At 52.8% G+C, this 10632-nt stretch overlaps 1 protein-coding gene across 2 annotated transcripts; it reads left to right on the top strand.

Annotated features, from left to right (window-relative positions):
• On the top strand, nucleotides 7–10632 carry SCNN1G (sodium channel epithelial 1 gamma subunit). Of its 2 annotated transcripts, none has more exons than XM_021411672.1 (13): nucleotides 7–70; nucleotides 325–643; nucleotides 1409–1703; nucleotides 2131–2324; nucleotides 3253–3356; nucleotides 3782–3945; nucleotides 6677–6775; nucleotides 7904–8021; nucleotides 8138–8216; nucleotides 8303–8360; nucleotides 8584–8645; nucleotides 8845–8920; nucleotides 9127–10632. In XM_021411672.1, exons 1-13 carry the CDS (start codon nucleotides 43–45, stop codon nucleotides 9514–9516), a joined length of 1986 nt encoding a protein of 661 aa, XP_021267347.1. In that variant the 5' UTR covers nucleotides 7–42; the 3' UTR covers nucleotides 9517–10632. The 2 variants fall into 2 exon arrangements, with proteins under 2 accessions (XP_021267347.1, XP_021267349.1); XM_021411674.1 differs by lacking the exon at nucleotides 7–70 and adding an exon at nucleotides 81–206.

The following is a 10632-nucleotide window of genomic DNA, read 5'->3' as shown; positions in this document are numbered from 1 at the left end:
CGCCGGCAGCGCCATCCGAGCGGCGCCGGGGCCGGGAGCAGCATGGCCCCGTCGGGCCCGGACGGCCGAGGTGAGGGGCGCGGGCGGCGATGCGGTTTTCTCGGGGAAACGCCGTTTGACGGCATTAAATGGGGCGAGAGAGGGAAGCGCTAGGTTAACGCCGCAGCGGGCGGAAGCGTCGGATCGCGGCTCTGCGCGGTGAAACGGTACAAAGCGCTGAGCCCGAGGAGCGGGCTGGGGTGGGGGGGGGAGGACACCGTCCCGCTCCGCTCCCACTTGGCCGCCCCCGGCTTACAGCCCCGCTCGGCGCCGCTCTGCCCGCAGCCATGGCCCCCGGGAAGAAGATCACCGCCCGCATCAAGAAGACGCTGCCGGTGCGCGGCCCGCAGGCGCCCACGCTGCGCGAGCTGATGCGCTGGTACTGCCTCAACACCAACACGCACGGCTGCCGCCGCATCGTGGTGTCCCGCGGGCGGCTGCGCAGGTTCATCTGGATCCTGCTGACGCTGAGCGCCGTGGGGCTGATCATCTGGCAGTGCGCCGAGCTCCTCTTGAACTACTACAGCGCGTCCGTGTCCGTCACCGTGCAGTTTCAGAAGCTGCCCTTCCCCGCCGTCACCATCTGCAACATCAACCCCTACAAGTAAGGCCGGTGCTGGGGGTCCCGCAGCCCCCGGCTCGCCGTGTTCCCCATCCCGTCCCTGTGCAGTTCCCCATCCCGTCCCTGTGCAGCCCCCCAGCAGCGGGGTTCCCTCCGCAGCGCCGAGCAGTGCGCCCACCCGGTGCCGACGCTCCGCACCGTGCGCTGCGTTCCCAGCCCGCCCGCTGCCCGCTGGGGCTCCGCTCCGGGCGGCTTATTGCTGGAGGCGTCCGCTCGGCTCTGCAGCTCCCGTCGGATTCCCTTTTCCCAGGACTGGCGTTACGAGCTATGCCGTCTCCTGAGAACTGCGAAGGGAGCGGCTGTCCCTCCTCTGTCTCCTCTTCCATCCCTCGCGGGATGCTCTGCCTTTTTCAATCAGCAGTGCTTTTCTCCTGCCAAACCATGCACCAAACCATGCTTTCTGCCGAGGTCCGTTCCGCTGCCAGCTTCCCCCAGCTCCTCCCCAGCTCCGCGGGTGCCGCTTGGTGTGGGTGCAGGTCGCGTCCCCACGTGCGCTGCTCCTCGGTCTGCCAGCAATTCCTCCGGCAACTCAGCAGCCAGGGGGGTTCTCTGTGGTCAGCATCTTCCTGATGGTCCTTTCCCTTCGCCCCCCCCAGCCCGTGCTGATTTAAATTAGCAGGCTTGAAGGGGATCTATGCCGGTCTGTGACAAAGAGCGCTCCTGAGCGATGGGATTCGCAGTGCAGTACTGCAGTGCGTGGCAAGACGAGGTGAACGACGTGATTTTCTCGTGTTTTCTCCAATGCAGGTACAGCTCGATGAAAGATTATTTATCTGAGTTGGACAAAGAGACAAAAAAAGCGCTGGAGACGTTCTATGGATTCTCAGAGGGCAAGTCCAAGGTGCGGCGGGCGGCGGGCGACTGGAACGGCACCGAGAGCCTGTTCTTCGAGCAGATCCCCCTGCTGAGGTTCGAGGATTCCTCCAGGACCGCCACCGACTTCCGTAGCGGGAGGAAGAGGAAAGTCGAGGGCAGCGTCTTCCACAAGGACTCGTCCATAGTGAACTCTGGGGATTCAAATGATATCATCGGATTCCAGCTGGTGAGTGCCAGCCTTCCCTGGCCAGCGTGTTCCTTGTGGGGTGGCAAAGGGGTTGGGGCAGGTATCCCACCGGCCAGATCTATTGCTTGGTTATTGGCAGCGATTAAAGCTCCGTCTGCTCCTTTACCCATTCTGCCGTGCCTCCGCGGCTGCCCGCAGACCCACCTCCAGCTCTCTGGAATAGAAATGCCAGTGGTGAAGTCCAGCCAACATAGACCTAGTGCCATCCACGGCCCTTCCTGTGGGCCTGAAACGTTTGGGCAAACCGTTCGGCCTCAGATGAAAGGTCTTTGGTGCCCTTTTGTCACTTGCTGCCACTGTAACGTCACGTGATTATTATTGTGAGAAAGAAATGATACCAGGCATACTTGATAGAACACATCATTTCTTTCCATCTGAAATGCTTCTTCCCCTTTGTAATTGTCAGTGCGATGCAAACAACAGCAGTGAGTGTGCACTTTATACATTCAGTTCTGGTGTTAATGCTATCCAAGAATGGTACAAGCTGCATTACATGAACATCATGGCACAGATTCCCTTGGAGACTAAAGAAGAATTGAGTTATTCTGCCGATGACCTTCTACTGACATGTTTTTTTGATGGCCTATCTTGTGACAAAAGGTCAGTGCCAGTTAACAGCTTATTTCCAAGTATATAGTGCAGAGAAATTTAATGTTTGGTGTTAGCTGAATTCCAGCAAGAACCACTTCCACTTCTAAATGAAAGCAAACTTTCACGTATTAAGGAACTTCAGTTACGGTCTTTAGTTTTATTTGTCTTAGTTTCTACTGTCCATGGTTCAGATAAAACTAGATTAGTTGGACATAATTGGTTTGGACGTAATCAGGTCCACCTGCTTACAATTGCTGCAGTGCAATTGCCGCGTGCCCTGGCAGCAGGGAAGACATCCCTCAATGCTGGGGACAACAGCAGAGCTCCCAGGTGCAGCCATCGGGATAGAATTGCACTTGTACGTGGCTTTGGCAGTTTTCCCACTGCCATGTGCAAAGCTGGCTGCACTCAGCTTAGCAGGTATTGCTGAGTCTTTTCTGGAAGCATTTTGCTTGTGTCTGTGATCGTGCAAGTATATATTTTCTTGGAATTAAGACATTTCCTTGAGTGGGAGGGGAGATTCTCAGGAGAAACAGGAACGTGCTTGAATTACAAGGGTGTGACATGGCAGTGGCTGTGACATCTTTCCTGCAGCGTGAAGGTCTGTGTTCCTATAGACACTAGGCTGTTGAATGAAAAAGGATTCTGCCCTCCGTTGCCCCCTCCCTGCTAGCTCAGTAATTCTGAGCCTCTGCTCCCCCCTGAAAACCTCCAAAACTTTTCATTTCCTGATGATGTTAAACCGGGTCATATTTCCATGTAGTTTCAAGGTATTAAGGGGAAAAAAAAAAAAAAGGAAAAAAAAAAGCATTTTTAAGAAAAAAGAAAAATCCTGTCCTGCTCTGTCTCTACCGAAGCGATGTCCAAACTTGCCGAGTTTCTGCCACAGACAGTTAAAACTGCAGAGGGGGCAATGTAACAATGTTTGATTTCTCAGGCACTTCACCCGTTTCCATCACCCCCTGCACGGCAACTGCTACACCTTCAACAGTGGGGAGAACGGGACGGTCCTGAGCACCTCCACCGGCGGCAGCGAGTACGGTAAGGAGCTGGCAGAGAGCTGTCAGCGCGCCGCTCAGCAAACTGGATCCTGCTGGAGGGTGACTGATGTGTTGGCTCTAGATGTGCAGCCTGATTGGGGAAGTGCTTGTTTGAACTAGTGCAAACTGTTGCCAGAGAATACAAAGATAATATCATTGCATCACTAATGTTTTCCATCTGAAATTACTGCTTCCCGGTTATATAACTTGTTAAAGTAATTTCTGCTCTTTCCGAGGAGACGCCGTCTGTTTGTTGTACTCGGGGCTGTGCAGGGCCACGACATGCTGCCTAGCACAGCAGAGCCATCGCTTGGTTCTTAAATTGCACTTGAGGCCACGTCGTGCTCAGCGCACTGCTGCTGTCCCACCCAGAACAAACGGGCTCTGGCTCTGGTGTAACACAGCCCCTGCCTCTCTGTCCTTCAGGGCTGCAGGTTGTTCTGTACATCGATGAAGCAGACTACAACCCTTTCCTGGTGACATCGACGGGAGCCAAGATCATTGTCCACGACCAAGATGAATATCCTTTCATTGAGGACATCGGCACAGAAATCGAGACGGCGGCGGCCACCTCCATAGGGATGCACTTTGTGAGTGTCCGCAGTCTTGTTTCAAGGTGCACAGCACTATTTCCATGAGACAGATGTAAATGTGAGCTGAGACGGTGTTCAAACGTAGCTGCAGCTGGGGAGGCAGCTGGTGCCCCCAGGAAAATCCTGATAGTGCTTTTCTGAGCAAAGTTCTCCTTAGCGCAGGTGAAAGATCAGGTCTTCATAAACCTCCCGCTACTGGGGATTTGCTTTGCCCTTCCTTTTCTCCATCCCTTTGACTTTCCAGGGTTTTTGTTGTTGTTTTCACAGCAGAGCCCACAGCCACTGCACTGGGCAACCAAACACCAGGTTTGGCTGCAGGGTCAACAGGGGCTGAGCGGGCCGGCAGCAGCCTGCTATAGGGCCAGGTCCGTGGGATGAACAAACTGCAGCAGTCTGCAGGGTGCACATCTTGTTTGGTTTGGTTTCTTGCTATCCCAGCTGCAAAGTAAACCTTGGTGGCAGTGGTTCTGCCTTTGTCGACCTCACGGGGTGGCCCAGATTTCCCCAGTGAACGCAGTGCAGACAAGCACCTGACCCAGGGGCTCCTTCCCGCATAGAGCAGTGCCATCAGCTGAGCCAGGCATTCCCCTTTCATCTGAATGGGCTGTTAGGGGAGCCTTTTAGCTCTGCCCTTTCATCACTGATGGGTCAAACGCATCAGCCTGCCCTTGTCTGTCCCTGGGTGTGCCAGATCTAGATAGTCCATGCATTAGAAAAGACATTAAAGACAGGGCTGATGGTTTTAAAAGTGCAGATAGTTAGGTCTGGAAAATGGGCACCGACTGCCTGATCGAACCAGCAGGGATAAACGTTGCCTGAAAACCAAAAAGCAAACAAGAGGCATCGGAATGAGAATGGTGGAAAGGAGGCAGGCTCTTGCTAAGCTATTTCTTCTATAACTCTTACACTGTATGGGAGAAAGTCACTGCAGATGGAGCATCAGTACTTGCCGTTAAAGTTCCCTGGCACAGTACATTTAGGCTATTACACGTAGCATAAAAAACAAGACCGAACACATCCTGGTGGCTGTGTTAGAAAGATTTGGCATGATTTGGTCTGATTGCATCCTAAAGTATCGGGTGAAATAGAAGCTGGACTTGTCTGGACCCAAAGCAGCAGCCTGAACCTGGAGAGTGTGGTGCTGCAGGGAAACAGAGGTGAGCACAGTGCTGCAGCCAAGCAGAGCTGCAGGGAGATAAGCAGGGCTGCGGGGAGATAAGCAGGGCTGCAGAGAGGTGAGCAGTGCAGCAGCCAAGCAGGGCTGCAGGGAGTTGGCCCAGCAGGCTGCAGCTGAGCTGCTGGCTCAGCCATGTCCCCACATCCAGGGGTGTGAAGGAGGAGGACGCAGCAGCCATGTGCCACACGCAGCACTGCTCTGTAGGCCTGAGCATGAAAAGGGCCATTTTCCAAATGCAGATGTCAGTGCCTGGGCTATGGCTCTTGTATTTCTGCTGTGTGCTAGGACCGCCCTTCCTCTAAAAATATTCCAAGATGTTTGGAATGCAAACAAGGCATTGCTTGGTAGGAGTTTCAGTACTTCAGTTAAATATTTAATTTGGAAATTATTTCAGTACCTGAATGAAGTATGCTTTTGAGGGGGTATAAGCCATGACAAAAAGAAAAATCTATACAAAGGATCTGTCATCTGCCAGAGAGTACCCTCTGAGGCATTAGATTGTCTCTCATAGGACTTCAGTCCTAAATTTCTGTGTCCCCGCAAAGAGAGGTTTGAGCATATTTGTAAAAGCAGCAACTTGCAGTGGCACGCCAGGGCTTTTTGTTGCCAAGTCCATGCTTGCAGAGTTAGCGTTCCTGCAGTGAGACAGAGGGGTGATGCTGCCAGGCGTGGCCTCAGGAACCCGTCAGTCTGCAGTCAGTGCCTCAGAGGTCGGCAGCATCTGTCACTTCCTACAGAACGGGTCCTTTAAAGGCTCAGCCACTGATTTAAACTCCGTTCAGAAAGATAGCTGAATGGATTCTGAAGCATGCAATGTTTCTTGTCGTTTCAGGCCGCTTTCTTTGCCATAAAGTGGATAATTTCAGCAGGAAGATAGTGGGAATATGGGGCTGGGGGAGGCACGGGCTGGAGGAAGCAGCGGGTGTTACCTGGATCGGGTCTGGTGAATGCGAGGGCTCCAAAGTGAGCACAGCATATGGCATTGCAGAGCTTTTTTTCTCTGGGCAGAGACTGCAGAACAGGGAAAGCTGTGAGCATTCAACAGAGAGGAAGGGTCAGAGCAGTTCGTGGAAACGGTGCTGAAGGCGATACAAACATTTCACTTGGAGTGATGTTGGAGAGGTGCTGTTGAGCACTGGTAGAGCCTGAAGTGCCGCTCCCCGCAGAGCAGGAGCAGCGCAGCGCAGCACGGGGCTGTGCAGCCCGGGGACCTGCTCCCCAGGATGAATGGTGCGTTGCCCCTGGGACCCTGCAGTGAGAGGAACCCAGTGTGAGGATTTTCCACGGAAGCCATTCACTGTTACAATGATACCACCACAGCCAACCTGCAGAGATGCTACGCAGAGACACCGGATAGCCCAGCTAGGGCAGCATTTGGGGAACGGGCACTACAAACCAAAAACCTTTTAAATCATTTGAAATGGCAAAAAGTAAACATGCTCTTCCAACCCGTGCCATCACTTCAGGTCTTAGAATCCTAATGAACTGCTGCTAAATGCTCTGCTTTCTGTGATGCCCAGAACTTGAGATTTGTCCTTTTCCTGTTCTCAGACACGGTCCCGCAAGCTGAGCAAACCCTACAGTGACTGCACAGAGACCGGTGCTGATATACCAGTAGAAAACCTCTATAACAAGAGCTACTCCCTCCAGGTAAATCTCTATCGCATTTGTTTTTATCAGTTTCTTGAAAACTACCTTCATGAAAAGCTCTACAGTATTCTGTAGTTCAGATCTGAGATTGTGAGCAGTGCAGGCACAGGGTCACTGCTTTTAATCACCAGTGTAAAATGCCGCAGTGCTTTTTCGAATCCAAGTTTTATTCCTAAGTGGTTGATGTTTGAAGTTCCCTTAGGCACCCTGTTAGATAAAGAGGGAACATGAGCTCATTAGGCAATTTTCAAGCAATGTGAGACTGGAAAATATTGGCCAAGTAAATGTTGCAGCTTAGTAACCCTTGAAGCCAGAAATTGTGACCTTTAGGACTCCAGGAATAACAGATACCATCTAATCAGTCTCCAGATAGCAGGATGTTTGTTTGCAGAGTAAGTTTCCACTAATTTTGCATGGTTTCTGTAATTGGGTCCTCTTGGATAGTGTCAGAACAACTGAAGAATGATAACTATATTAGTTGCTGCCTTCTGCAAACCCTGTGCGTAGGCTGGGTTTTTGTTTTATGGGTACTATACCTGAAATCTGCTGTGCTGCATTGCCAGGCAGGATCACACAGACATTATCTCAGGTTTTTAATGGCAGCTCTTCACCAGAACTCAGGGCTCAAGAGGCCTGGGACTGGGTAAGAAAGATATCACCCAGAGTTCTAGAAGCAAAGCTCAGATCATGCTTACTCCAACTGATGAAGCATTTCAGCGCCAAACACCGCCTCCACTGCCCTTTTAATCCTTTCAGTTTCTGATTTCCAAACTTGCACCAACACAAATCAGCGCTGTGAACATTTTCACAAGCAAGTCACTCCCCCAGCGCATTGTGATTCCACAGACCGGGTGTCACTGAAAACCTCCGTGGCCATGGGAAGAATTGCAGGGCTGTGAGAGAAGGGAGCATCTCCCTTCACAAGGATTACGTTCCTGTTCTTGCACTACATCACACCCTGCAGAACTCACTGCTCTGTTTGTGCTCACTGCTGGCAGAGCCTGGGGTTCCCATCCCATTGCGGCTGTCAGGAGCAGGGCAAGTTCTTGGGAGCTGGGGACAGTGCTACATGAGCACAGGGCAGCAGCCTGTATTTCTGAGGCACGGTTTGTGTTTTTTTCTCCCCAGATTTGCCTACACTCCTGCTTCCAGAAAGCCATGGTGGAGTCCTGCGGCTGTGCCCAGTATGCACAGCCACTGCCCGCTGGGGCGGAGTACTGCAACTACAAGAAGAACCCCAACTGGAGTAAGTGCCAGCTGGTGGCCACAGGGGCCACCTGCACCCTATTGGCCCCATTCCAGCAAAAGATCATTGCTTTTCCTTCCAGCTTTTGAAACACTCATCTTGTTCCCTTCTTGCAGTGTACTGCTACTACAGACTGCACGAGAAGTTTGTGAAGGAGCAGCTGGGCTGCCAGCAGATCTGCAAGGATGCCTGCAGGTGAGTCCTGCCTGCAGGTGACTCCTGCCCGGGGCAGGAGATGCGTAGGCGCGGGCTCACCACTAACTGTCTGCCTTTCCCTGCAGCTTCAAGGAGTGGGCGCTCACCACCAGCATCGCTCAGTGGCCCTCCACCGTGTCTGAGGTCAGTTCCTGTTCTGCTCAGCCAAGACAGCTCTGTTTGCTAACAGACCCCAAGGGGGGGGTCCGGGTTGTATGTCAGCCATTAAGATGGAGTTTGGCTCTTGTCCCCGTGGGACAGCTGGCTCATCACACACATCTGTTCCTGGAGTCCAGGCTGGTCGCAGGAGGCGTGGAGCCTTTCTAGTGAACACAGCCATAGCACTATTTTCTGTATTTGTTTCCAGGACTGGATGCTTCGAGTACTCTCTTGGGACAAAGGGCAGAAAATCAACAAGAAGCTGAACAAGTAAGTTGCCATTTCTGTTTCTAGCTTGCACCTCAAGCTCAGATACAATCTCAGCAGCCTTAATGATGGCAATTGGGGAAAAAGCTCCCTTAGAGCGGCCCGGCCCTACTGGTCCAACTGGTTATTGGCATAGTTTTTCAGTATGTTTCATGTTATTGTTTTACCAAACCCCCGGCCTGCCTTCTGCTTCCCCTCTCAGGACGGACCTTGCGAACCTCATGGTGTTCTACAAAGACCTGAATGAGCGCTTCATCTCAGAGAACCCCGCCAACACGGTGAGTGGGAGCACAAGGGCTGTGCCACCTTCCTCCTGCAGGCTGGGGACTGTCACCTGGCCATGGGGGTCCCGGTCCTTCCCTGCCCTGCCCAGCTTTGCAGGCTGCCCTGAACAGTGCAGCAGGTAGGGGGGTGCTTGCTGCAAGCCCTGGCACAGTATCCCTGCAGCAGGTGCCCTCTGACTCTGTGCTCTCCTGTCCCCCAGCTTGTCATCCTTCTGTCCAACTTCGGCGGGCAGCTGGGGCTGTGGATGAGCTGCTCTGTTGTCTGCGTCATCGAGATCATCGAGGTCTTCTTCATCGATTCATTCTCCATCGTCACGCGGCACCAATGGCAGAAGGCGAAGAAGTGGTGGAACCACCGGAAAAGAGACGGGACGGGCAAACCCCCCGAGGTGGGCAATGTGGAGCAGCAGGGCCACGACAACCCCGCCTGTATCGACGAGGACCTGCCCACCTTCAACACTGCCCTGCGCCTGCCGCTGCCCCAGGAGGGCCACCTGCCCAGGACTCCCCCCCCGAACTACAGCACTTTGCGGCTGGAGACCGCCTTCACGGAGCAGCTCCCCGACACGCTGGAGGCCGGGCAGCTCTGATGCCACCTCACCCCTCATCCAGGTGCCTGGATTGGAGGTGGATGCCCCCCCCCCGCGCCCCGCCCCGTGTCGGTGTGAGAGGCACACACCCGGTGAGCACTGAAGGGCTGTTGGGTCAGACCCTTATTCAGGGATGGAACTTGCGGTCAAAGCCTCTCCGAGCAAAGCTCAGACACAAAAGCCGAGGGCTTAGAGACATTAGGAACTTCAAACAACACCAATTCCCCAGTTAATTACTGCAGGGGGTGGTTGGAGCAGGATGTAGCACTGAGCCAGGAGGACTTGCCTTAGCAACCAGCTGCACGCACCCCATCATTTGTGGGCAGGAATTACTCCATAGTAGAAGATTGATGCCACACTGACTATCAACACTAATTGCTCTCTGCTGTGTGGCTTGACTTGTGGGAAAAACCCCAGGCTTTCAGGAATGCAGGAAGGGGAAAGACAGAGATTTGGAAATAGCACACAGTGGATAGGAGGAAGGTCCTTGAGGTGGATTTTGATTAGGATCCTGATTCCAAGGGTGATCTCAAGACCTTGTTGTTCTGGGACAGAAAGTTAGGACAGTCACAGATGTGTATGCAGAGCAAGTTACTCACAGCTTGAGTTGGAGGACCTCAGTCGTCCCAAAATAATCACCTGAAAAGGGCATGAAATCGAATTCAGATTGCAATAATGAATGGCATATCCCGCAAGCTTTTTCCATTTAACATGGTTTGAGGCACTCATTGCACATGGCCTTAGAGCAGCTGCTGGTACTGCCTGGGCCCTGTGTTTGGCTTCCCCTCCCTGGCCTGTAGCTGCCTTCCCATGGGCTCCTGCCTGGTTCCTGCTCCTGCAGTGTCTGCTGCAGCCCGTCCCCGCTGCCTGCAGCTGTTGGGTGTGCAGGAGCAGCCTGCACAGAGTTGGCTGCTTTGGGAGTGCATAGTGAATGTGCAAGCGTGCGTGTGTGTGTGTGTGTACAGAAGTTCCTCTCTTGCTTTTTCTCTCTAGATGAACTTATTTTATATAGGAAAGTGAGAATCCAGAAAGGTTCTTTCATGTGCAATAAAATATATTTTAACTGGATTATTTAAATAGCTGATAAACTGAAAAAAATAAAGATATATTTTTGAA

This window comes from Numida meleagris, chromosome 13 (genome assembly GCF_002078875.1).
Source record: "Numida meleagris isolate 19003 breed g44 Domestic line chromosome 13, NumMel1.0, whole genome shotgun sequence".
Taxonomy (NCBI): Eukaryota; Metazoa; Chordata; class Aves; order Galliformes; family Numididae; genus Numida; species Numida meleagris.
This window is presented reverse-complemented; position numbering and strand designations above follow the sequence as displayed.